The sequence below is a fragment of the Takifugu flavidus genome, chromosome 15 (genome assembly GCF_003711565.1).
Source record: "Takifugu flavidus isolate HTHZ2018 chromosome 15, ASM371156v2, whole genome shotgun sequence".
Classification (NCBI taxonomy): Eukaryota; Metazoa; Chordata; class Actinopteri; order Tetraodontiformes; family Tetraodontidae; genus Takifugu; species Takifugu flavidus.
In genome coordinates, this window is record NC_079534.1 from 15,162,800 (window position 1) to 15,187,729 (window position 24,930).

General features: G+C 48.8%; 2 protein-coding genes across 8 annotated transcripts in view; both read right to left on the minus strand.

The window, feature by feature from the left end:
* LOC130538816 (supervillin-like) overlaps window positions 1-7,411 on the minus strand; it is a 29,850-nt gene extending 22,439 nt beyond the window's left edge. For 3 of the 7 annotated variants that reach the window (XM_057056731.1, XM_057056733.1, XM_057056730.1), the window contains exons 1-5: window positions 2,587-2,803; window positions 2,108-2,171; window positions 862-953; window positions 729-786; window positions 488-636 (exon numbers count right to left, since the gene is read on the minus strand). In XM_057056731.1, the coding sequence (XP_056912711.1) occupies window positions 488-636; window positions 729-786; window positions 862-953; window positions 2,108-2,171; window positions 2,587-2,647 (424 nt within the window). In that variant the 5' untranslated portion in view covers window positions 2,648-2,803. Of the gene's footprint in view, window positions 1-487; window positions 637-728; window positions 787-861; window positions 954-2,107; window positions 2,172-2,586; window positions 2,806-7,083 lie in introns of those variants that run through there. The other 4 variants (XM_057056734.1, XM_057056732.1, XM_057056736.1 and 1 more) reach the window with 4 other exon arrangements.
* Window positions 7,412-9,453: 2,042 nt separating this feature from the next.
* LOC130539027 (junctional cadherin 5-associated protein) lies at window positions 9,454-21,612 on the minus strand. Its single transcript, XM_057057094.1, has 4 exons — window positions 21,429-21,612; window positions 18,611-19,032; window positions 12,761-16,491; window positions 9,454-12,193 (listed from the first exon to the last, which is right to left on the minus strand). The coding sequence occupies exons 2-4, from the start codon at window positions 18,937-18,939 to the stop codon at window positions 12,159-12,161; spliced, it is 4,095 nt and encodes a 1,364-aa protein (XP_056913074.1). The 5' UTR covers window positions 18,940-19,032; window positions 21,429-21,612; the 3' UTR covers window positions 9,454-12,158.
* Window positions 21,613-24,930: the final 3,318 nt, after the last annotated feature.

The following is a 24,930-nucleotide window of genomic DNA, read 5'->3' on the forward strand; positions in this document are numbered from 1 at the left end:
ACGTGTGAAAACCTACAGCTAACATGTTGTTTGCTTATAGTATAATAATATTCCTATTCCTGTCAGCAGAAAACAGAAAAGGTACCTATGGTGGGGTGGTGGTGTTGGTTTCCAACCCCACAGGGTAAAAATTCACCACTCCAAACTCGATACAACCTTTGCACGTGACTTTTGACCTAAATCTAAAGCTATATTAGCATTTGACAGAACAATGCCATAGTTGGTCCTTTTTATCCTCTTGATTTGGAGATTTCTGACAAGACGACCTCAAAGAACCGTACCAGCTTTGGCTTGGTCTCCTGTCACATAATTATCTCATGATTCTCTTTAGTTAAGTTAATGAAATGATTGAGTATTAAAAATGGTTGTAGAACTGGTGGGAAATTGATGAGTAAGAAAAAACGAACAGTGAAATCGTTATGAATGAATGGAAATATAAAGTATTGCAGCAGTCGGTGCTGGTGCCGTGATGCTCGTGGGTTCTTACCTCTGACACAAGGCTCACCAGGATCAGAGGCACGAGTGTACCGGGGTGGATCCTCCTCCAACATTCTGTTGGCCACCAAACCACCTGACACCAGTGCAGGAGGAGCGTCACTTTCGATCCCTTCCAGGCGTCGAGCTATCCTCTCTTTCCTGCCAAAACCAAGGCCAGCAGCAAGGCAGGAGGCTTTATTTTTTCAAATATGAACAATAGGACAGAACTTGTTTTGTTCTTCCTAAAGTACCTGTTCATTCCTAAATCCTGCCTGACAGCCTCTTCAAAGACTTTCTTTAACTCTGAAACTGAAAATCAAACCACAGACTTTGACATTTAGTCATAAAGAAATGAATAATGACTGTGTGTCCAGTGGTCCACACCTTTGGGTAGGACCACCAGACGTTTGGCATCTGTGTCTGAAACGCTCTTGACCAAGGTGGTCTTCTCACGCAGAGAGATGTCGCTCTGGAAACTGAAAGACAAGATGGAGTTCCAAACATGGAGTAAAGAAAGGAGATCAGCTGATCAGATCTCATTAAATCTCAGCTCTAAAGAGTCGTGGCTGTAGTGAAAGAGCCTCTTTGTGGGACTTTTAACAAGAACCGAGTATTCTGAGCAATAGTTCTCTCAAACGAAGCAGTTTCAGACACAACTAACGAGTCTGATGGTGGCAGCGTGCTGTCATTCCTCATCTAACCCAATCATTGGAATGTAAGGTCTTCACTCGTAGGTAAGGTGAGACTGGAATCACATCCTATAGAATGAGGTCATGAAACTCCTGAAGGAGACATCAAGATCTCCTGAAGGAGACATCAAGATCTCCTGAAGGAGACATCAAGATCTCAATCAGCAGGTCCCACAAACAAATTCAAGTAAAACACTACGTTCATATTAAATACAAAAGGTCCAGAGGTTGCACTACAACTCAAGTGATGATTAAACAGGGATTTTTTTAATGCTGTTCAAATTAGAATACCACGTGGAGCCATAATCTCGAGGGAATTTCTCCAAGTTTAGTGTGGCTGCACTAGCCTGTCAGGAATGAGCTTAAGAGGAGTTTTCCCGAGTGTTCCCTCCCCTCCTCCCGTCTCTTCCTGGTCAGTCTTCCCCCGTTTGTCTACTTCCAGGCTGGGTGGGGCTACTTCCCGGTTCACGCCCATCTTATGAGCTGCACACCTGCTACTCATCTCCGGACAATCATCTCCACCTGCCTGGTGTTATAAGGCTGCTCCACTCTTCCATCTTGATTGGTCTCCCCTCGGTGGTAACAAGCTCGGCTCACAAACGCTCTGTGGCTGGTGGGTTTGCTAGTTCCTAGTCTCGTCTCCTGTGCTCACTCTGCCTGTTCTTTGTTTGAAGCTCTCCAACTCCACTACCGACCTTCAGTAAAATAAGCTTAAGTCGTGTGTCTGCAGATCTTAACAGAAGTATCTGAAGGCTTTGACAAGATGAAGTTGATTACAATAGTAAATTCAATCCTTAATTATCCATGTGGTGGAAAGTAAAAGTGAGAAAATATAGTAATAAATGCATCTTTTCTGTAGCGCCAGCTTCTCTCAGATGGGATAAAAAAGCCAACCAAGCTGGTTGGCTCCTGACAGCCTTGAGCCCTTCAGGGTGCTTTACCTGAAAGCTTCTGTTGGCAGTGACGTGGAACTGCAGAGTTTTCTGGGATGTTTTTGTCCAAGTGCTATCGAGAGAAATAAGGCTTAGTCATGGTTCAACAGCAAAGCCCTTTCTTCTATCTCCACCCTGGAACATGCCCCAAGCACAGAGGTTAGCGTAGCTTTTCTCAGAAGCACCGTCGGCTGTTGTAGCCGAGAGCAACCAAAAAGGCTGTTGTGAGGGGAGGACAGGTGAGACAGGTTCTCTTAACATGTTCAGAGATCAAAAATACACTTTGTGAACAAACTGGGCTGTTGAGCAGAAGACATGGCCGATCCACCTTGAATGGCAATGATGAACGAAACTGAAAGAACTGTTATGCCCATATGTGTCTGTGTTCCTTATCCGATCGCTAACGGCTCTGTCTCCAGGGAGAACCAATAGGTCAGCAACCACTTGCAGGTTCAGCATCCTGAACAGGCCCATTTCAGACACCTTACCTTGGCTAAAGGGCTCGGAGTGGTTCACATTATAGCTAGAGATCCATGGGTTTCGAAACATGGTTGGTCGAGAAGATCAGAAGAACGTCCTACTGAAGAGGTGTTGATGGCTGGAGGAGGATGGAAGCAGCAGTCTCGACCAGACGGCAACGGAGGTGGAGAACCAGTCACACAAGCATTGGAGCTCACAGAAATGTGAGTGCTGTGACACAGTGAGCTCCTGTGTGTGTGCGTCACACACACACACACACACACACACACACACACACACACACACACACACACACACAGACGGGCTGCATGGCAGTTGAGAGACAGCACAGCAGGGTGCTAATGCAGCTCAGAGACCTAATCAGATTACATGTGGAATTAGCCTTGATGGTAGAGACTCCGGGACAGGGTTGGAGGAGGGAGCCACCAGATCTGCTGGTCGGGGACTCGCCACAAATCAAGTATTATCACATTTGTGAATCATCTAAACACAATGAGACGCTGAGGGACTCCTGGCTGTGATCAGGTGATGAAGATGAGGGTGTGGATGGGTCGTCACTGGAGACCCACAGTGGTGTGTTTGGTGTGATGGACGCCTGTCTGCAGGAGGGGGGACACTTGGCTGCACCACACACATCACTGAAGGACCCTAAATATGGATCTACAGGTGGACCAGGTCATCTGACTGAATCCTAAAGTTCCATGTTCAAACCACCACCTTTATCAGCGTTGTTCCTGTCCGTGTCGGCAGGAGCTCAGGAGGAAGGAGACGGAGGTGACTCACACCAAGCCGTGCATGAGCAGAGCACTGAGCCTGACCCACAAACCCTGTTGTCCCATGTTGAGCTGCACTTTGGGAGTGCTGAGTCACAGCCTCCCTGGCTCCGCGTCCTCCCTGCCGACGCCCAATAAGGCAACGAGTGTTGTGAGTGGCTGCCGGAGCAGCTCGGTGTTTACGAGGAAGCAGCCTCTCTCCTCCGCCCAGACATGCTCCAGATCCGTCACCTTTGCTCCTCCAGCTCCACTGCTTCCTTCTAACTTCCTCTCCTTGCTGCCTGCTCCTGCTCCTGCTCCCTGCTCACAGGAACATCCAGCATCCTCCTGCCTGAAGGGCTCACATGTTTCTCCTGAGTGACTATAGATTATGAGCTGATGATGATGATGATGATGATGATGATGATGATTATTATTATTATTATTATTATTATTATTATTATTATTATTATTATGAGGTGAAAAGAAGAAAACGCCTTTGAATATGAATCGAGGTGTTTCGTATGACGTCCACCAAACAATGTTTCAGCCTTTTTGAACACATTGGCTCAGTGAGTGAGTGAGTGGGTGAGTGAGTGAGTGAGTGAGTGGGTGAGTGAGTGAGTGAGTGAGTGAGTGAGTGGAGTGAGTGAGTGAGTGAGTGAGTGAGTGGGTGAGTGGGTGAGTGGTGGGTGAGTGAGTGGGTGAGTGAGTGGGTGAGTGGTGAGTGGGTGAGTGAGTGGGTGAGTGAGTGGTGAGTGAGTGAGTGGTGAGTGAGTGGGTGAGTGAGTGGTGAGTGAGTGGTGAGTGAGTGAGTGGTGAGTGAGTGGGTGAGTGAGTGGGTGGTGAGTGAGTGAGTGGGTGAGTGCGTGAGTGAGTGCGTGAGTGGGTGAGTGAGTGGTGAGTGAGTGGTGTGAGTGAGTGAGTGGTGAGTGAGTGAGTGTGAGTGAGTGAGTGGAGTGAGTGAGTGGGTGAGAGACAGAGTGAGTGAGTGAGTGAGTGAGTGAGTGAGTGAGTGAGTGAGTGGGTGAGTGAGTGGGTGAGTGAGTGAGTGAGTGAGTGAGTGGGTGAGAGACAGAGTGAGTGGGTGAGTGAGTGAGTGAGAGCCTGGGCCCCCCCAGCAGGGGGGACGCCCCTGCCCCTAAAACACTGAGATTTCCGGCATCACCATGGAAACGCTGCTGCTCGGCTCTCAGACGTGCAGAGAACAGGCTCTTCTGCAGCTCCTCCAGGAGGAGACATCAACATGTGTCCTGAAGCCCCACAGCACAGCACCAGAGTCCAGATGTGATCTCATTCTTTGGTATTTTACATCTCTCTCTTTCTGGCAAATATGCCCCCTAGTGGACAGAAATCGAATGTAATCCAAACCTCTTTTCTATTTGTTCTGCACATGAGGACCAGCTTGTAGCTGATCTGAAGGATATATTCTCCTCGTTCTATGGTGGCATCCACATCACTTCACATTTGGGATGAAGCTGTGCAGTGTTTTCTTTCCTCCATCAGGAGTGATGTTTCATTTAAATTCTGTTTGAAACGGCTTCAGTTTTGTTGAGGAACTGATAGATTCTGTTTAATAAAGCTGGCTCCGCTCTGACTCCTGGCCAGAGGGCAGCTTGTGACAAACATCTAGAGAAAGGTTCCATCTCTTCTCCATCACTCCTTTCATCAGGCAGTCCCCTACCAGTCCCGGTCTGGACAGTCCCCTGCCAGTCCCGGTCTGGACAGTCCCCTACCAGTCCCGGTCTGGACAGTCCCCTGCCAGTCCCGGTCTGGACAGTCCCCTACCAGTCCGGTCTGGACAGTCCCCTGCCAGTCCCGGTCTGGACAGTCCCCTACCAGTCCCAGTCTGGACAGTCCCCTACCAGTCCCGGTCTGGACACTCCCCTACCAGTCCCGGTCTGGACAGTCCCCTACCAGTCCGGTCTGGACAGTCCCCTGCCAGTCCCGGTCTGGACAGTCCCCTACCAGTCCTGGTCTGGACAGTCCCCTACCAGTCCCGGTCTGGACAGTCCCCTGCCAGTCCCGTCTGGACAGTCCCCTACCAGTCCCGGTCTGGACAGTCCCCTACCAGTCCCGGTCTGGACAGTCCCCTGCCAGTCCCGGTCTGGACAGTCCCCTACCAGTCCCGGTCTGGGTTGAGAATGCAGATACTGCAGAGAAAACTCTGATGTTTTATTGCCGTATCCATCTGTTGGTGTAACAGACATGAATATATTTGTGCATCCTCTCAGTCACAAACTCTCGTGGTACGCAGGAGTCTCATGACCCCCCCACAGGTCAGCACGAGGCTGCACACTAACCCAGTCTGTTCCTCCTGACTGACACAACAGCTGCAGAGACGTGCAGCACAACAACTGTTGCACAGTCACTATAAAAACCAACGCCAGGCAACAGCTCAGCCCCACGCACACAGCACCCACACGGCTTTAATCTGGAGCGTGGGACGCTAGTACTCCTGTGGGACGCTAGTACTCCTGTGGGACGCTAGTACTCCTGTGGAACGCCAGTACTCCGTGGGACGCTAGTACTCCCGTGGGACGCCAGTACTCCCGTGGGACGCCAGTACTCCTGTGGAACGCTAGTACTCCTGTGGGATGCTAGTACTCCTGTGGGACGCCAGTACTCCCGTGGGATGCTAGTACTCCCGTGGGATGCTAGTACTCCCGTGGGACGCTAGTACTCCCGTGGGACGCTAGTACTCCCGTGGGATGCTAGTACTCCTGTGGGACGCTCGTACTCCTGTGGGACGCTAGTACTCCTGTGGGATGCTAGTACTCCTGTGGGATGCTAGTACTCCTGTGGGACGCTAGTACTCCTGTGGGACGCTCGTACTCCTGTGGGATGCTAGTACTCCTGTGGGATGCTAGTACTCCTGTGGAATGCTCATACTCTGTGGAATGCTCATACTCCTGTGGAACGCTAGTACTCCTGTGGGATGCTAGTACTCCTGTGGATGCTAGTACTCCTGTGGGATGCTAGTACTCCTGTGGAATGCTCATACTCCTGTGGGATGCTCATACTCCTGTGGAATGCTAGTACTCCTGTGGAATGCTCATACTCCTGTGGAATGCTAGTACTCCTGTGGAATGCTCATACTCCTGTGGAATGCTAGTACTCCTGTGGAATGCTCATACTCCTGTGGAATGCTAGTACTCCTGTGGAACGCTAGTACTCTCCTGTGGAATGCTAGTACTCCTGTGGAATGCTAGTACTCCTGTGGAACGCTAGTACTCCTGTGGAATGCTAGTACTCCTGTGGAATGCTAACACTCCTGTGGAATGCTAACACTCCTGCGGCTACCTGAGACAGTGCAACACAACAGGCACTAATGCTGCTGCTCCTGACTGACTATGACACAAACAAAACCCAACTGCAGGAACTCCTCCTACATTTGTCATGTAACATTTATGGAATATCATTTAGATTATTTACTTTTATATTTGAGAGACAAGCGCCTAAACATACCTCTGACAGCTTTGACCTTTCGAGCAGGGAGAAATGGCAGAGTTCTTGTAATAAACCCAGAAGGTTCCTGTACCTGATTATACCATCTAAGCATCAGGGTTAGTCATATATTGTATATGGTAGTCACCCTAGGGACAGATTAATGCATTACGCTTGGAGATTTACATTTTACAACTCAAGACAATGATGAAAATAAAAAATAGCAAACAACAATCACACATTATTTTTAATAATTTCCCATCTCACATACAGAAAGCACCTCAAGAAAAGGAAAAGCTGACTTACATGGGAGCCGAACAAGGAGGTTCACCTCAGAGCAGAGAGGCTGAGCACACAGGTGAGAGCAGGTAAACCCAAAGCAGTGATCCAAGTCCAGAAGCTGCTCCAACGTCAGTCGCTGTCAAATATAGCCGGTACTTTCCCAGTAACTCTGCTGCAACAGGTCAAAATAAACCAGTCCCAGTAACAGTGGAGCCGAGGGTGTGGGTCAGGGTCAGAGAGAGGACTGGAAAAGGAGGACATTAAAGGGTGTGAGAAAAGCCTGAAGTAAACAACGCAAATCTTCATATTACGCCAAAGGCTTCAACCATGTTGGCAAAAAGTCCAATTGTGGCTGAGAGCAACACAATGCCGGGGATTGGGGGGGTAGGGGAGTGTGGTAACCTCATCCCACAGCAACCATGTATGGCCTGAAGAGAGCAGCCTCCATGGAGAGGCATCTGCCATAAATAGCCAGGGAGCTTTAGGCTGGAAGCCCAGCACCTCAGGATCCAATTGGCCCAGGAAGTCCAGCCATACCGGGCTGAGGCCGGTTCTGCTGGGAGGGGAGCAACGGGACAGTGAAGGCATCAGGCAGCCTGCAGAGGACCCACACACATGCACGGCACACATGCACGGCATCAACATTCAAAAACCTTCCAGGTTGCTTTAAGGCTTCACTTTGTCTCCTTGGTGCGACGGCTTCAGGTGACCTGATGTTAGTTCTATTGGATTGTTGGAGTCTGGCTCCACCTTGTGGATCCAGGAAGTCAATGACACGTGCTGTACAGGGGAAGGTATGGGGGCTAAACATACACGTCTATAGATAGGTAGGTATGAGGGCTAAACATACACGTCTATAGATAGGTAGGTATCAAATCAAATCAAATCAATCTTTATTTATATAGCGTCTTATACAATCAAAATTGTTTCAAGGCGCTTTCCAGAATCCCAGGGCCTGACCCCAGACAAGCAACAGTGGCAAGGAAAAACTCCCCTTTAACAGGAAGAAACCTGGAGCAGGACCAGGCTCATGTAGGGGGAGAGGAGAGGAGAGGAGAGGAGAGGAGAGGAGAGGAGAGAGGAGAGGAGAGGAGAGGAGAGGAGAGGAGAGAGGAGAGGAGAGAGGAGAGGAGAGGAGAGGAAACCATGACCCAGTGGGGTGACAGAGGCCTGTCAGGTGATCATGTTTCTGGACCCCGGCAGCCTCGGCCTATAGCAGCACAGCTAAGATGTGACCTAACGATTAGACGACCCCCTAAATATGATAATCTGTCTGTCTATGATAGTAACTGGAACTACAAAATTAGCAACAATAAGCTTTTTCAAAGAGGAAGGTTTTAAGTTTGATCTTAAAGTAGCGATGGAGTCAGCCTCCCGTACCTGGACAGGGAGCTGGTTCCATAGCAGGGGGGCCTGGACAGGGAGCTGGTTCCATAGCAGGGGGGCCTGGTAGCTAAATGCTCGGCCCCCCATTCTACCCCTAGAGACTCTGGGAACCACAAGTAGACCAGCATTCTGAGAGCGGAGCGGTCTATTGGGCTGGTAAGGTGTCACTAGCTCCTCCAGGTAGGATGGAGCTAGGCCTCTGAGGACCTTGTAGGTCAAAAGAAGGGTTTTAAAAATTATTCTAAATTTAACGGGCAGCCAATGAAGAGACGCCAGTACAGGAGTCATGTGACCTCTGTGGTCAATACCTGTCAGAACTCTGGCTGCAGCATTTTGGATCAACTGGAGGCTTCTTAAAGAGTTGTTTGGACACCCTGATAAAGAATTACAATAGTCCAGCCTGGAAGTAACAAATGCATGGACTAACTTTTCAGCATCATGGTGGGTCAGCAGCTTCCTGATCTTTGTGATGTTCCTCAAGTGAAAAAAGGCACTTCTAGAGACTAATTTAATGTGAGAGTTGAAGGAGAGATTTTGATCAAAAGTTACTCCTAGATTCCTCACACAGAGACTAGATGTTAATGAGATCCCATCTAGAGTGATCATGTGATCTAATCTGTCCCTGAGAGGTTCAGGACCAAACACCATGACCTCAGTTTTTCCTGGGTTAAGGAGGAGGACACGTCCGCTGTGACGTCGTGACGTGCAGTTGCCATTAGCGACTGTCGGACATGGATGGTTGTGACGAGTGAACACTGACGGTGGATGTGAACTGGCTCAGAGGAGTTCAGAGGAGACTCTGAGACAAAGGCAGCTGGAACCAGGCGAGGCTGGACGCATGGGAGCGGTTTCTGACCTACCTGGACACGATCAAAGCACAAGCGCTGATTTCATACAATCGTTCGATACAATAAGCAGAAACGCTGGATCCTTTGGTAGGAAGAAGGTAGCATCTTCACCTCGTACACCAAATATATCGGAGCCACAAGAGATCACAAACACCTGAAGTTCATGCAAAGAATTTATTTCTGAATACGACTGCAGTATCATACAACAGTAGCACAATCATATGAATGTGGATTATGCTCATATTTATAGATACAAAGTTAAAGGCATGTCTTAAAGGAAAATGAATGAGTCTTTGATTTACTCTAAAAATAGTTTTTAAATACTTGGCATAGATCTTTTGAGTTAAATCATGAAACAGAACATCTCACCCACTGGTTTTACTATTGGAGTACCAAATGCAAATATCCTTTATGAAAAACATTTTTTTCTCTCTCTCTCTTGCATTTCATGCAAGGAAGAAAAAAGATGCCAGTGAGTACAAAAAGCACTTAAATCTCATATGAAAATAGAAAATATTACAAGTGTGCATAATTACTTCATGTTGCACATAACCTGCAGTACAAAAGTCTTCAAGTGTACCTGACATGCCAATTATTCGGGCTGGTGGGGTTAATAAAATGTCACCGGGGCAGTTTACAGACGAGACCAAAGCACGACATTTGTTCTTTGATGGGAGCTGAAGATGAAATGTGTCGGTGGTTCTGGGCCTTCCAGCTTGTCCTCTCTGAATGTGTCCTGGTCTCCAGACCTGCTCTCCCCCTGCGTGAAACTGGAGTTTTGGAACTCGTATTTGTATTGTGACGTTCACAGTTTTGACTCGTGTTCTGACAGCGAAACAGAAAAAAGCGCAGAAGCGACGCTCAATGCTACTGTAGCTCCAGCCAGAGGTCCGGCCGTTTGGTCTCTGTAGACACCTACGGCATGAGACAGGACAGAAGGATTCGGCTTTGCCAAGAGTAGACCGGGATGCACATGGAATAAGGTGACATGATCATTTCAAATTTACAAGACCTTGGAAATACTAAGACAACGTGTTGATCAAATGCTACAAGTGTCAACTGCTACATGACAGTCAGGTGAAGCGTGATGCCTTCCACAGATGAGGCGCCATTTTTATGGCGGTGCCAATCGTGGTCGATGTCAAATCCATTCCAAGAAATGATTTGCTTGTTGTCGATACATGTTCTTCGGCACAAACCAGCGTACTGCAGAGAGGAGCGGAGCAATTTACACAGAACGGATACAGTTTCCAAAGGGCGGGGTCCCAAGGAGCAGGGCCAAAGACAAAATGGAGAGGGAAGAGGAAAGAAAAACAAAAAAAGGTCCATTTTATTTCTTAAAGCGACAGCAGAACAGCACGTAAGGGAACCTGGAAGACAAAGACAGGCTAAAGAAGACCCAAGCCATGTCTGCCCACCAACACAAGGAGCTGAGAGGGAACCGTCCATCAACGTTGACCCTGGTAGCTTCTGTCCAAGCACTGGGACACAGGAAGTCATGGAATAGACTCTCACATCAACATGAGCACGGGGGAAGCTGTTCACTCACTGAAGCAGAATTGTGTGATCAAGGCACACTAAAGGGCGTCACCTCTTCAGTCACTCTGTTAAAGCACTAGAACGTTGTGGACTATACGTATAGATGATGGACTCATATACAGCGGAACAAATAAGGGGTCATGGGTAAATACAAAATAGCTCTTAAAATATTTAAAATAGATCTTTATTTTTATACATTATGCAAACTGATTAACAATCTGATGATAAGAAAAATAAATATTCAGTGAAATGTCTCTTTACGACATAGATGTAAAACATAAATGTATATCATGAAGTAAAGCAAGCCCCTGCCATTTCCCCTCTTCCACGTGCCTGTAATAGAATCTGAGTGACACGTTCACCTCTAACACCTGCTCACCCTAACCCTACAGGTCGCTCCCCTAAACCACCGACCTTTACAACGGTATTGCTCTACATTTTACAAATGTTTATCCCACTATGCATTTAAATCTTTACTCCTGGCTGCCACCCAGTAAAAAGGACACCTTTATTGCTTCCTGAAATTTCTGGAAATGACAGTCAGTGATGAGCTGGAGCGTCTATCACTCAAAGCTGAAGGCAACTCTCCCTTTTCTGAGCAGGTCTACTCTCACGGGTCGTGTCGGGCGCTGCAGGGTCACTCTTCACTGAAGAGCTCCGGGAGTTATGGTGCAGTGTGGTCCAACCACAATGAGACGGGCACTAGCTTCAGAAGGTTTCAGAAAAGAAAGGCTGTGTGATATCGCTGAAAATCAAAAACAGTTCTTGAGCCAAAGACAGTGATGTCCAGTCCTAAACAGCTATAGCCTCGCTACGCCAATCCCTTTGTTTTGGTGTTCTCTAAATGCAACAGAACAGGTTTATCAGTGGTAGCTTCAACACAAATGCGTACATTCATAGCCTCAACAGCTCACCAAACTGGATTTGTGCTGTATGCAGAAGGTTCTAAGAAGCGTGACTTGCATAACGTCTAGAAATGAGCAGAAACGTCTGTAAAGGTGTGGGCGGGACAATGGGACAAGCTGCTACAAGAAGACCAACCGGGGAGAATGGGCTCGAGGATGATGAGCAGATGGGGTGGGAGGAGGTCTGTTTGAGGGAACCAGGGTAGGACTCGGGGCAGAAGTTGCCCCTCATTGAAGGGGCACCTTCCTTTGGCAGTGGAACAGCACTCTAAGTAGTCAATGCAGCGCCGTAGGGTGGGGGTGTACACAATGCTCGTGTCGGACAAGAAGGCCATATCTGTGTCAAGATGAGATGAAGGCATTCTAGTAGGCAGCCAGGTCACAGTGTTGAAGCTTAAAACCCTCTGATGGAGATGATGTACTACACTGCATCCACTTGGCTGGGATCATGGGGTTCTGAGGGGTAAAACAAGAACGGAGTCATTAAAAGTGCAATTAGAATCTGCAGGTTGCATTCTTAATATAAATGTCAAATGTTGAGTTTCTTTAGAGCCCCAAATCCCAAACATTTGTTCCTCGGAGGGTTTCCCAAGCTTGAGACCCCCTCAGTTCTTCGACTGTGCTGCTGTTGATCACAGCGGATGGGAGAGAAAACATCTTCTGTGTTTAAAAGAGTTTCCTAAATACTTCACCTATCAGTTCAAGGTCATTTAACTGATTTCATATGTATCTTTGTAGGGTTAGTGATAACGGCACACGGCTAACGTTAGCGTTCCAGGACAGCAGAAGTTAGTGGAGTCCCACGAAAATGTGTTTAATGTGAGTGGTGTTGAACCATCTCAGCTTTCATTTCGTCCACAGGCAAATAAGTTCTACAATAAGTTCTTTTCCAGTCTTTCCTAGTATATGCAGCTTTGGTTTGTCGGCTGAGCTGGCTAATTTTTGAATTCAAAAATATTGATCATTTTCGAGAAGGTATATTTGTAAAGCCCAACTTTCTTGCCTTTAATGTGATAAACTTACCCGTGAGAGATGACTCTTGCCCCACTGTCTCCGTAGAGACCTGCTGTGAAGGGGTGACCTCTTCATTAGTGTCCTTGTCTCTTTGAGGGGAGGGGGGGGCCTCTTCCAGCGCATCGGCCTCACCATCTCCCTCTCCAGAGTCGGTACTCTTAATGCTGAGGCGCCTCACGCGGTACATAATGTCCACCTCCCTCATCCTGGCCAAGCGCTCAACAGCCACCCGACCGGGCGAAATAGCCAGCTTATTCTGCAACATTTCGATTCGGTGCAAAGCCCCCCTGCTCCTCCTTTCCCCCTCCAAACTAAGAGACAACCTGCGGTCTAAGTTTGGAGGAACAGAGAGTGGTAGTCTGTCTGGAGGAAACTCTGGTAACTCCATGTGGTCTCTTCCCAAATGAGTCCATAAACCGGGTCTATGCTCTGGGAAGGAATGCCTCTTTCCTTGTTCCGGCGTCTCACCAGAACTTGTACCGTCCTCCGCCTCACATTCAAAGTCGACTTTGGCCGTGTGTTTGTCTACAACAGCCTCATCTGGTCCTGATGTAGAACTGACCTTTTCTCCAAATTCTGCATTTGTTAGAGCGTCAGTAGCACCCTGTTTCTCTGTGGCCTCAGGATCTCCAGGCTCTGGGGGAATGTTTTCATCCACACACAAGCTCTCCACGAGGTCTGCCTGAGCATCACCGCACAGGTCAGAAGCTTTTGAACTGGAGTCTGCTGGCTGCTCTGCTGTTTCACCATCTGGACTCTCTGAGATGATGTGCTGTGGTGGGCTGCCATTTTGATTGGTTGAGCTATCTGAGCTGTTTTCCTCGTGAAGCGGAGGCAGTGGGCCTTGCCTCATTTGATTTTCTAGCTCTCGTTTACAGATGGGGCAATCCTCTTCCGAAGCAACATTTATGTCATGAAGAACCTCTGCATCATTAGGTTTTAAAGAGCTTGTGGGTCCTTTGTTGACATCTGCTGGGTCCCTCGACTGCCGCAAGGTCTGGCATATGTCTTCATAATCGGGTGGACTAGTCAACGTGGAAGCATCCTGCATAGGCTGTCGGTCTGCCCACGGCACCTCAGCTGCTGTCGTGTGCGTTGTTGGACTGAAGTCACTTAGAGGCGTCTCAATAGGCTCGTCAGGCAGGTCTAGTTTCACTGTCCTGCCATCATTGCTACGTCTACGTGAAACGTGGGCAACCACTCTGTATTCTCGGAACCCTGTCTCTCGCGGAGGTACCGGCAACTCCTCCCTAAGTTGTTTGCTGAAGGTGACCGATTTCGTGGCAGGTCTTGAAAAGGCGCTCTTCACTTCTCTGTATTCGGGGTCAACAGACCAGCTGACGGCACTGCGCCTCAGGCTGCTGGGCTTGTTCAGAGGCTGTGATGTCAGACTAATTTTGATCCGCTCAGGAATTTGGACAGAACCGTTGGTGACTTTATTGCTGGCAGTGCCTAACTCCAGGATGTCTTTATAGGCCTCGTTGAGGTCTTCTATGCACTTGTCAACACTGGGCTGTTTGCTCTCCTGGTGTTGCTGCTGATTCTGGACTTCTTTTTGGATGGTCTCCAGCTCCTTCACAGCATCCCATGGCCGTTGACTGACTGGTTTTCGCAGTAACTGTTCCAGTGCCTCCGTTCCAATGACCGGTGCTGGTTTGCTTTCCTCCGTGTTTCCTGAGGGGGTTACTGCTGGCTGCTGAGCTGTGCTCTTGTTCAGCTGGTTGATGAAGGTGGATGTCAGAGAGAAGGCGCTGTTGCTTGAAAGTTTTAAGCTTTTCACTCCCTTTATCGGGAAGCTGAAAGCGGTTCCGACTACAGCACTATTGTCAGCAGGAACTTCGCTGCTGGGAGGTCCAGGATCTTGTGCTTCTGCATTTTCAGATACAGGTTTTTCAACCTCTGGGCTCGTTTGTGTCTCCTGGTCTCTATACTGGTTTGCAGGCCAGGTTCCCAAGAGTTTCATCTCCTTGTAGTGGTTGATCTTGGGGGGTCTGCAGGGTACTTTCTTGAACATTTTGCTGCTCGCTCTGCTGCTTGCTTTGCTGCTTGATATGCTACCAGTTAGTGCTTGCAGCTCAGCTTCTGCTGAAGATGTGCTTTGGAGACTTTGGTTTGTTAAATGGCCTGTTTTGTTGTCACTAGGACTGTCTGCAGGATCTGGAGACTTTTCATTGTTATTATTCTGATCACGGATTATGAGCTGAGGAGTGACAGGGACAGATACCAAACAAAAAATGGTCTCGCTAAGTCTCTTTTTAAGATTCTTAGATTTGTCTTTGTCTGGTTGTTCAGGTGGTTCCACCTTTTTCGTGTCGGCCACGGTTTCAGACACACCCTGGTTAGCCGGCTTACATGGAGGAGGAGGAGGTTTACCCAGGATAGACGAAGGCAAAAACTGACTTCGGGCTTGCTCAGGGGCCGCACTGTCGCTTTTTTTATTAATTGCCCTGTTGCACCACCTAATACTGCCATCATTGTCATTGAAAGTGGCTTTGCGGCTGTCACTGTTAAGAGCTGACCCCTGTTGGGAAGGAAAGGCACTGTCACTTGTCGATTGTCCTAAAATTTTAGCTGATGGAGTCTCTTTGTTGATATTACGTAATTTGTCTGAATCTGTGAGAGATCCTCCGCTTGGCCCTCCTGAGATTTGTTTCACTTTTGGGTCTTCACTTGGTATCTGACGTGCTTGATTTGGTTGCTCTTCGTGTCCAGCATGGATCTGTTTTCGATACGGTACACCGTGATCTCCATAATGTTCCAGCCATGAACCACCTGCCTGTCTAGACAGCCACCGCCCAGGATCTGAGCTGGGCATCTGGAGCGCTTCCGCCTTCCACCTTAGGTTTGCGATTTCATTGTGGTTGACTGAAACTGCCCTCGGAGGTGGGACTCTCTTGTACGATGGGGGTGGGATGTAGCCAGGAGGCTCCATTCCTGTCATGGCAGAGTGATGTGAGAAAAAGTCTTGTCTCAGGTCCCCTCCCCTTGGATAAAAGATAGATCTTTCTTTTTGTTTAGCACCCTGTTCTATAGCAAGCATTTCTGCGCTACCCCTTGTCTGCTGGTGAATCTCATAGGATGGAGGCTTTAAAGGCCTGCTGAACCTGGGCTTTGGTAAAAGTGCAACATGGCTGCTTGGCCCAGCGTTCCTGCACCAGCGGTCTCTGACAGCACCACTATAGATGTATCTACTGTAGGGCCCCGAGAACACAGTGCTGTTCATCCTCTGTTGTCGATCGGGTAGACATGGTCTGGAGGGAACAAGCTCTCTGCCACTAATGCCATCAGGGGATAAAACTCGGGGAAGAGACTGAGACTTTGCCTTACTTCTGGGGTGGAAAAACCCCTCTGGTGTCCTCAGCCGGTATTGGTCCTGAGCCCATCTGTCACCATCTCCATCCGATAACTGTCTTCCTAGACCAACAGCAGGCTTCCACTCCTCTGTACCAAGACTCTGGCATTTCCTTTCCTCGGTAACCCTTAGTTGGCCAGGAGCTGCATCTAAGTCCCTTAACCAAGAGAGTTCCTCCCATAGCTGCTGCGCTTGTCTCTCTGCCCTGTGCTGCTCTGCAGTCATCAGAGCCTGAGGCCTCCAGGCCCCGGCAGAAGCCCTCAGCTCCCTGCCGTCAGCATAGTCCAGAAGGATGCTGAAGTCCTGGCCACGCCTTCTCCAATAGGAAACATCCCTCTCTTCATAGCTTAATGGGTCTGAGTAGGTCAAACTGGGAACGTCATAGAACCTGCAACCACCAAAAGAGAAATTACTCCTGCAGGCGTCAGCTCCAACCTCAACATTTCTCTGATACAACGAAGCAGCCTGATGAGACCCGTCTCAGTCCAGGTGGCTTCTCCAGCGCACCTGAACCTTGGAAGGAGCTTCTTCCAAGTCTCTCCGGAATAGACAAATACACACACTCTCTCAAACACACACACACACACACATCAACACACACTTACCAACATACCTGCACACATACAAATACACACACGTACACACATACATACACACGTACACACGTATGCACACACACGTATGCACACAGACACACACACACGTACACACGTATGCACACACACACGTACACACGTACACACACACATACACACACACGTACACACACACACACACACACACGTACAAACATATACACACACATGTAGACACACACACACACATACAAACATGTACACACACGTACACACACATGTACACACACCCACGTACACACACATGTACACACACCTACACACACACGTACACACACATGTACACACACACGTACACCACACATACACGTACACACACACACACACGTACACACATGTACACACACATGTACACACACGTACACACACATGTACACACACACCCACGTACACATACACGTACACACACACACACTCACACATGTACACACACACACACGTACACACACATGTACACACACACACGTGCACACACATGTACACACATGTACACTCACACACGTATGCACACACGTACACACACACGTACACACACATGTACACACACCACGTACACACACACACACACGTACACACACACACACATGTACACACACGTACACCACACACACACGTACACACACATGTACACACACACACGTACACACATGTACACACACACACGTACACACACACATGTACACACACATGTAGACACATGTACACGTACACACACATGTACACACACATGTACACACATGTACACTCACACACGTATGCACACAGACATGGAAGCATTGTGAGTTTAAACATCCATGACGGACCGACATCAAAGCAAAACCCTTTAATCATCAGCACCTTTAAGAACCCCAGACAGATAAAAATGTGCTTCGCTAAAATGGTTTTCAGCGACACAAACTGTAGTTCAAGCACAAATGAGGAATGAAGACCTTTGATGGTTGCTAGGGTGAACTGGTTTTGTCCCAGTATGTAATTTAACAGAGGCTGAGTGGAACCCAAGCTGGCAGTGTGTGACGAGGATCCTTCAGGGGGGACTGAAGCCTGCGCGTCTACAATAATGGTGCTTGTATGCAGATACACATGGATCGTTCTTGGAGCGTCCATGCGTCTGCGCTCGTGTGTGATCCCACTGATGCAGCACAGTGACGGCTGATCCCTGCGGCAGCAGCAGCAGCAGCGGCAGCAGCAGCGGCAGCGGCAGCGGCAGATGCTGCTGTGTGGCCACGGGGAGCCACGCTCAGCACACTTGCCCAGCAACATGCTTACATCACAGCGCACGTGCTGGGCGTGATTCAGTGGGCCACTGTTTACAGTGGAGCGATTACGCACCCGTCTCGCGGCGCGTTCAGTGCTCCTCAGGTTGCTCCAGAGCCACTCTGAACATCTGCCAGCCTGGTGGAGATGATACAAACGCACAGGTGGTCTTCACACGGACGCACGGCTCACGCTGGTGCAGCGGCTGCATGCAGAAGCATTCGGCCGGAGCTGCAGAGCTGCAGAGCTGCAGAGCTGCAGAGCTGCTGTGGCTGCAGAGCTGCAGAGCTGCAGAGCTGCAGAGCTGCAGAGCTGCAGAGCTGCAGAGCTGCAGAGCTGCTGTGGCTGCTGTGGCTGCAGAGCTGCTGTGGCTGCTGTGGCTGCAGAGCTGCTGTGGCTGCAGAGCTGCTGTGGCTGCAGAGCTGCAGAGCTGCTGAGCTGCAGAGCTGCAGAGCTGCAGAGCTGCAGAGCTGCTGCAGCTCAGGAAGGATGAGAAGCAGCAGACACACTAAAAACAAGCGAGGAGGCTCCTTTTAAAGCAAAGGACTCCGGTGAGTATGGAGAGGGAGGGAAAGATAGGAAGGGTGTGGGGGAGCAGGACCTAAAAAACACACTCACCCACTATCTGTGGCAAGAGAATCACCCAAGGGCTGAGCATCACCTAGGATACCGATACCAGCTTCTTTCCTCCTTTGGCTCCTCTCCCCACTTTCATTGTCCGTGGTGGGGTACGCCTTCACCAGCGCCTGCCTGCTCCCATAGATGCCTGCGATCGACGCCCCCCGTTCCACCTCGTATCCGTTCAGCGTTCCCCGGCCAGCAGCCCTGTTGTCTACAAGTTCACGCTGACAGTCAGCGGGCCGCTTGTCGTAAGGCGTGGCGGATGGAGGGCCGCTCCTGGGTAGCTTATATCCATGTGAAATGAGGAGGTCTTCCACGCTGTACATGGTGCTGTCTCTCACTTCTGGGGAAGAGAGCGAAGGTGGCGGTGCCTTAGGCACGATGGAGGCGGGAGAGCGGCTGCTCGGCAGAGGCCATCACTACAGGGGATGAAGAGTTGAACATGAGTGCATTGGTTCCACACACACGATGAGGAGTGCAGATAAAGCCAAACCAAACTTTAATACGCTTGCACAGAAATGAGAAGAGAGAGAATCCGAACTGCCACTCAAGACCTGGAAGCAGCTCTGATTAAAACCTGCAGCCGTCCTGCGCTGAAATTGATCACGAAAGGTTGTATTGGTGTTGCACTGTGCATGTTGAGGGCCACCTGTGGTCCTCAGGATGTTAGAGGCAGCATGTAGCAGGTGGGACGGAATAAGTGTCCTCTAATCAAAGCTCCCGTTGGATGTGTTCAAATGTTCCTTTAATGGACCGAGTTCTGGCCACAGCACCATCAGTCTGGATCCATTCTTACTGGAGGAAGATGGTGTGGTCTGTTATTGCCGGGTGTGACCTTTGTGACAGGTGAACAAAATATTGCACAGTGGAAAGATCCCTTCGACCTTAATTAGGACAACCTGATTTTGAGTCTTAAATCATTTGACTAACGAGCCTCTGATACTTTCTTACAGCCTTTACATGAATGTTCTGTTGGCCAGTGGAGTTTGGGCCATGGAAAAGTGGCGCTTTATTCATTTTCCATCATGATGTTGGGTTAGTAACCCTAGGTTACTAACCCTAGGTTACTAACCCTAGGGTTAGTAACCCTAGGAACGTTCACCTGAAGTGGCTGTTGGTCACCTGAGGTGGAATGAAGAATCCTTTCATTTAAATCTAACTTTTAAGAGTTTCCACGCTGTTTTAATGTGAATGTTAACATAATCCGCTCATTTGTGACTGAAACGATGTTCATATGACTGATTATTTTGTCAGGAATCCTTCGAGCTTCCATCTATAAAACAATTCCACAGCAAAGCTTTGAACAGAAACTCTGTTTCTTGACCCTCAGGTGACCTTATTGTTTCGAGCTCCACAACTTCTCCCACTTTCCAAGAGTTCCTTTTGGCCATTTTGATCTACTTTAACACTTCAGAAAGACGATGGAGACTTCCAGAAGATCCCGATATGCGCTAAAAGCACTGCAGGGAGGCCGAGGTCACAGTTTCCACTGTGAATTATAAATTCTAGAATTGCGTTCAAAATCAGAAAAAGTGGATCTGCTGTGTCGCATGAATGCAACTAAAAGCAAATAAATAATCAAATTCACTGTGAAGAGAGTAAAGCTGAGCTGGCACAGAAGCTTCCCTTGCTTGGATGAGGCTTTGTTGTTGTTGTGGTGGGTTGTGGTGAGTTCAAGGTCACAGCTCCCAGTGATTACAGTGGGAACGAGGCACGGGCAGCATAGCAACAGCAAACGTCCAGGGGAGTTACTGCCCAGCTGCACCTGCATGTCCACGTTATCAGTGTCACACACGTCGGACGTGATGCTGGAACAACTTTTCCTTACTTTGGCGCAGCAGCCAGCCCGGCCGTGCACAGCCAGGCCTGAAACGTGCACAGGTAATGGCCACTGCAACAGCAGCTCGGGAAGGCTGGCGGCACCCCCCTGGCTGCTGTGGGAGTGGACCTACATCCTACCTAGTGACAAGGAACCAGCCGCCGATCCAGCACAGCGCCGATGCCACCTAACCTCAACCGCAACTCCGACATTTAGCGCACTTTGTGTTGCCTCAGCCCGCTGACCCCCACCCTTCCCCGCCATCCTCCCCCTGGAGGAGAGCTCCATGTATGAATGAATCATGATTTGAAATAGATCGGCTGTATCACAACACACACTTATCAATAATGTATGACTGTTGGGGAAAAACCCACCAGGCAGACACAATGTGACCCCCTGTAGCCCCACAGCCTTGCTGCAGCCCTGTGTGCTACAGCCCTCGTGACACTGCCATGAAATGATTTTCCAGATCGCGTTTACCTGCTTCGCCCTGTGCCGCAGGTCTGAGATGAAGGAATATCAGCCTCCACCTGCTCGCACGGCAACTTACACATGCAATCTTTCCTTCCATCTCTCTGCCCCCCCCCCCCCCCCCCCCCCGCACCCGCTCTCTGCTTTGACGAAACAATCCCGCTTGTCCAAATCCGAACCTGGTTGCAAATGTGATTCTAAGAATGCGCACACGAATCCCCGCCTCGCAGCCCGCAGCAACGGCCGCATCTGGACAGCATTTTGAGGTGTGTGTGTGTGTGTGTGTGCGTGCGTGTGTGCGTGCGTGTGTGTCAGTTGACGCGCGGTTTAACGAGGCGCCTCTTTGGAAATGTGTTTACCAAAGCTACGGGGCGAGGCGACGTGAGCCCCATCATTAAAACAACTCGAACCAGAAAAGCATGAACCCCCCACCGCGGGGCCAGAACGGTGACCCCTCCCTGTAAATGAGGGACAGAATGCAGCGCGCCGCCAGAAAATCGGGGCGTAGCAGAGAGAGACGCATACCTGGAGAGATGCTTGGCGCGGCCGTCGCAGTTCCCCTGCGCTCAGCTCGAGCTGCTGAGACTGAGCTGTGCAGAGCCTGAGCCGAGCATGCCTATTGGTAGGCAGGGACGGGCTGGTTGCTGGCTGGTTGCTGGCTGCCTGGACAGGGTTCTCCTCACTACAGCTGAGGCGGGGTGGGCTCCTCACATGCGCGCTGCTCTCCACGCAGGGATGGCAGAATGGTTTCTTCCAAACTGTTTCTCCCAACTTTGCTCCTTTTTTCATAGCAACAGACAGGTTTTGTGTTCAGGACGGTTGTCATGAATTAAGGGGGGCGGGGGGGGGGGGGGGGGGGGGGGCACTTTCTCAGGCACACAATCATTTATATAGAATCAAAGCCTTTTCTCTTTAGATGCTCCTGCACCATTTTTTCTGTTCTGTCTTCTAGATGTGCAGCAGCACCACACCCTTGTGTGTGTCCCCTTCTGTCTAATGCCGAAGCAGCTTAGCTAATTAAATGTGCTGGCCTGGGACCCTCCTGCTGGGGGGGGCTCAGAGGTCCCTGCAAGGACTTGAGCTTCTTCAGTGATGTGGGCCTATTGGCAAGTTGATCCAAGCTAACTGTTGACTTTCAGAAGCTTTAAAGGTGACCACATGGGATTAATAACTTATCCACAATCCTTCCTTTGGATTTATGAGGATGATTATTTTCCCCCGTTCATTTACAATTTTGAGGTATTTCCTTGAAAACTATTAAAGCTTTGCACCTAATTCAAAGGTAGAGGACTTCAATTCTGAGTGGTTGTGGACATCAAGTTGTTGGTGGAGATCTTGTGTTATTAATCTGCCCTGACCAGGACCAACACATTTCCTAAATATAATGAATTTATTGTGACTGTAAAAAACAAGACTATCCAGATATATTGGTGTTTTATGAAGATTGTTTTTATTTCATTTTTGCATTATTGCTCCTCATTAAACTCCGACATTGGTTTAGTGAATACAGTAGTTTATACCACAGCTTGATGAGTAGATTTACAAAGGTTGTTACGCTCCATCTTTGAGCTTTGAATGGTTGTTGTGACTATGATCTTTTTAATCTACCAATAGCAGCAGGGATGCTTGTTTAAAATCCATATGATCCCTTTAATACCACATATTCACATAACCTCCTACGACTGGACCAACCCTCTCTAATTATGGACAACTGGCTTCATGTGACTGAATCAACAGACTTTCGCAAGAGTCCTGACGGCCCATTAAAGACTACAGACGGACTACCACCCCCCCACCCAGTAACAGGGCATCATTATTGTCTGTGTTCCTGTGGGACGACAAACTCCAGAGATGAAAACATACCTCTCCAGGGAACAGTGCAGTTCACCACAGACCCTAAAACCAACCCCCAAAACTCAGCAACATGAGACACCAGCAGCTGTGAGCTGACGGCAGCCTTTCGCTGTGCGTCTGTGCTTCCACAGGAGTCGTCCTCGTTGCACAATTTGTCAAAGAGTAAAATGGAAAAATGAAATTGTTTGACCCCACAGTGCTCAACAAATTCATGAGACCACCTGGCCGCACATCTATTGTAAAACTTATTTTCATGTTCTCTCCATACGACAGGAGAGTCTCCGTCCATTTCATCAAAACGTTCTCCAGCTCTTCTGCTCACAGGAGCACAGCAATGTTTACAGAAGAGTTTACAGAAGAGTTTACAGAAGAGTTCACAGGAGAGTTTACAGAAGAGTTTACAGAAGAGTTTACAGGAGAGTTTACGGAAGAGTTTACAGGAGAGTTTACAAAAGAGTTCAAGAGGGGTTTAAGAAGAGTTTAAGAAGAGTTTACAGAAGAGTTTACAGGAGAGTTTACAGAAGAGTTTACAGAAGAGTTCACAGAAGAGTTTACAGAAGAGTTTACAGAAGAGTTTACAGGAGAGTTTACAGAAGAGTTTACAGAAGAGTTCACAGAAGAGTTTACAGGAGAGTTTACAGAAGAGTTCAAGAGGGGTTTAAGAAGAGTTTAAGAAGAGTTTACAGAAGACTTTACAAAAAAGTTCAAGAAGGGTTCAAAAAGGGTTTAAGAAGAGTTTACAGAAGAGTTTACAAAAGAGTTCAAGAAGGTTTTAAGAAGAGTTTACAGAAGAGTTCAAGAAGGGTTTAAGAAGAGTTTACAGAAGAGTTCACAGGAGAGTTTACAGAAGAGTTTACTAAAGAGTTCAAGAAGGGTTTAAGAAGAGTTTACAGAAGAGTTTACAAAAGAGTTTACAGAAGAGTTCAAGAAGGGTTTAAGAAGAGTTTACAGAAGAGTTCAAGAAGAGTTCAAGAGGGGTTTAAGAAGAGTTTACAGAAGAGTTTACTAAAGAGTTCAAGAAGGGTTTAAGAACAGTTTACAGAAGAGTTCAAGAAAGGTTTACAGATGAGTTTACAAAAGAGCTCAAGAAGGGTTTAAGAAGAGTTTACAGAAGAGTTTACAAAAGAGTCCAAGAAGAGTTTAAAAAGAGTTCAGGAAGAGTTTTCCAGGCTGGGCGGGGCTGCTTCCAGGTTCTCTCCTGTCAGGTGATCTACACACCTGGAACTCATCTCCAGCTAATCTGCCTCCTGCCTCCTGCTTTAAAAGCCTGGTCCACCTTTCAATCATCACCAGACAGCCTGGCTCCTGGAACTGTGAATGCAAGTTGGTTTCATGATTCCTGTTTCCAGCTCTGAACTGATTGTCAGTCTCACCCTCTGATCACCTATCGGACGCCTGTTTGCTCCGCCCAGCCTGCTCCATTGGACCGCGTTTCTCTGCCTCCAGCACCACTTGGTTTTGCCCTGAACCTTAATTCCAACCTCAACCGGTCGTGTGTGTCTGCATTTGGAGGACATCCCATCTATCCACCCATCCATCCATCCATCCATCCATCCATCCATCCAGCCAGCCAGCCAGCCAGCCATCCAGCCAGCCATCCAGCCAGCCAGCCATCCATCCATCCATCCATCCATCCATCCAGCCAGCCAGCCACCCAGCCAGCCAGCCATCCATCCAGCATCCATCCATCCATCCAGCATCCATCCATCCATCCAGCATCCAGCCAGCCAGCCAGCCAGCCAGCCACCCAGCCAGCAGCCAGCCAGCCAGCCATCCATCCATCATCCACCCATCCATCATCATCCATCCATCCATCCATCCCTCCATCCACCCATCCATCATCCATCCATCCATCCATCCATCCATCATCCATCCACCATCATCCATCCATCCATCATCCATCCACCCATCCATCCATCCATCCATCATCCATCATCCATCCTCCATCCATCCACCCATCATCCATCCATCCATCATCCATCATCCATCTACCCATCCATCCATCATCCATCATCCATCATCCATCATCCATCCATCCATCATCCATCCATCCATCCATCCATCATCCATCATCCATCCATCCATCATCCACCCATCCATCATCATCCATCATCCATCATCCATCCATCCCTCCCTCCCTCCATCCATCCATTTATCCATCCATCCATCCATC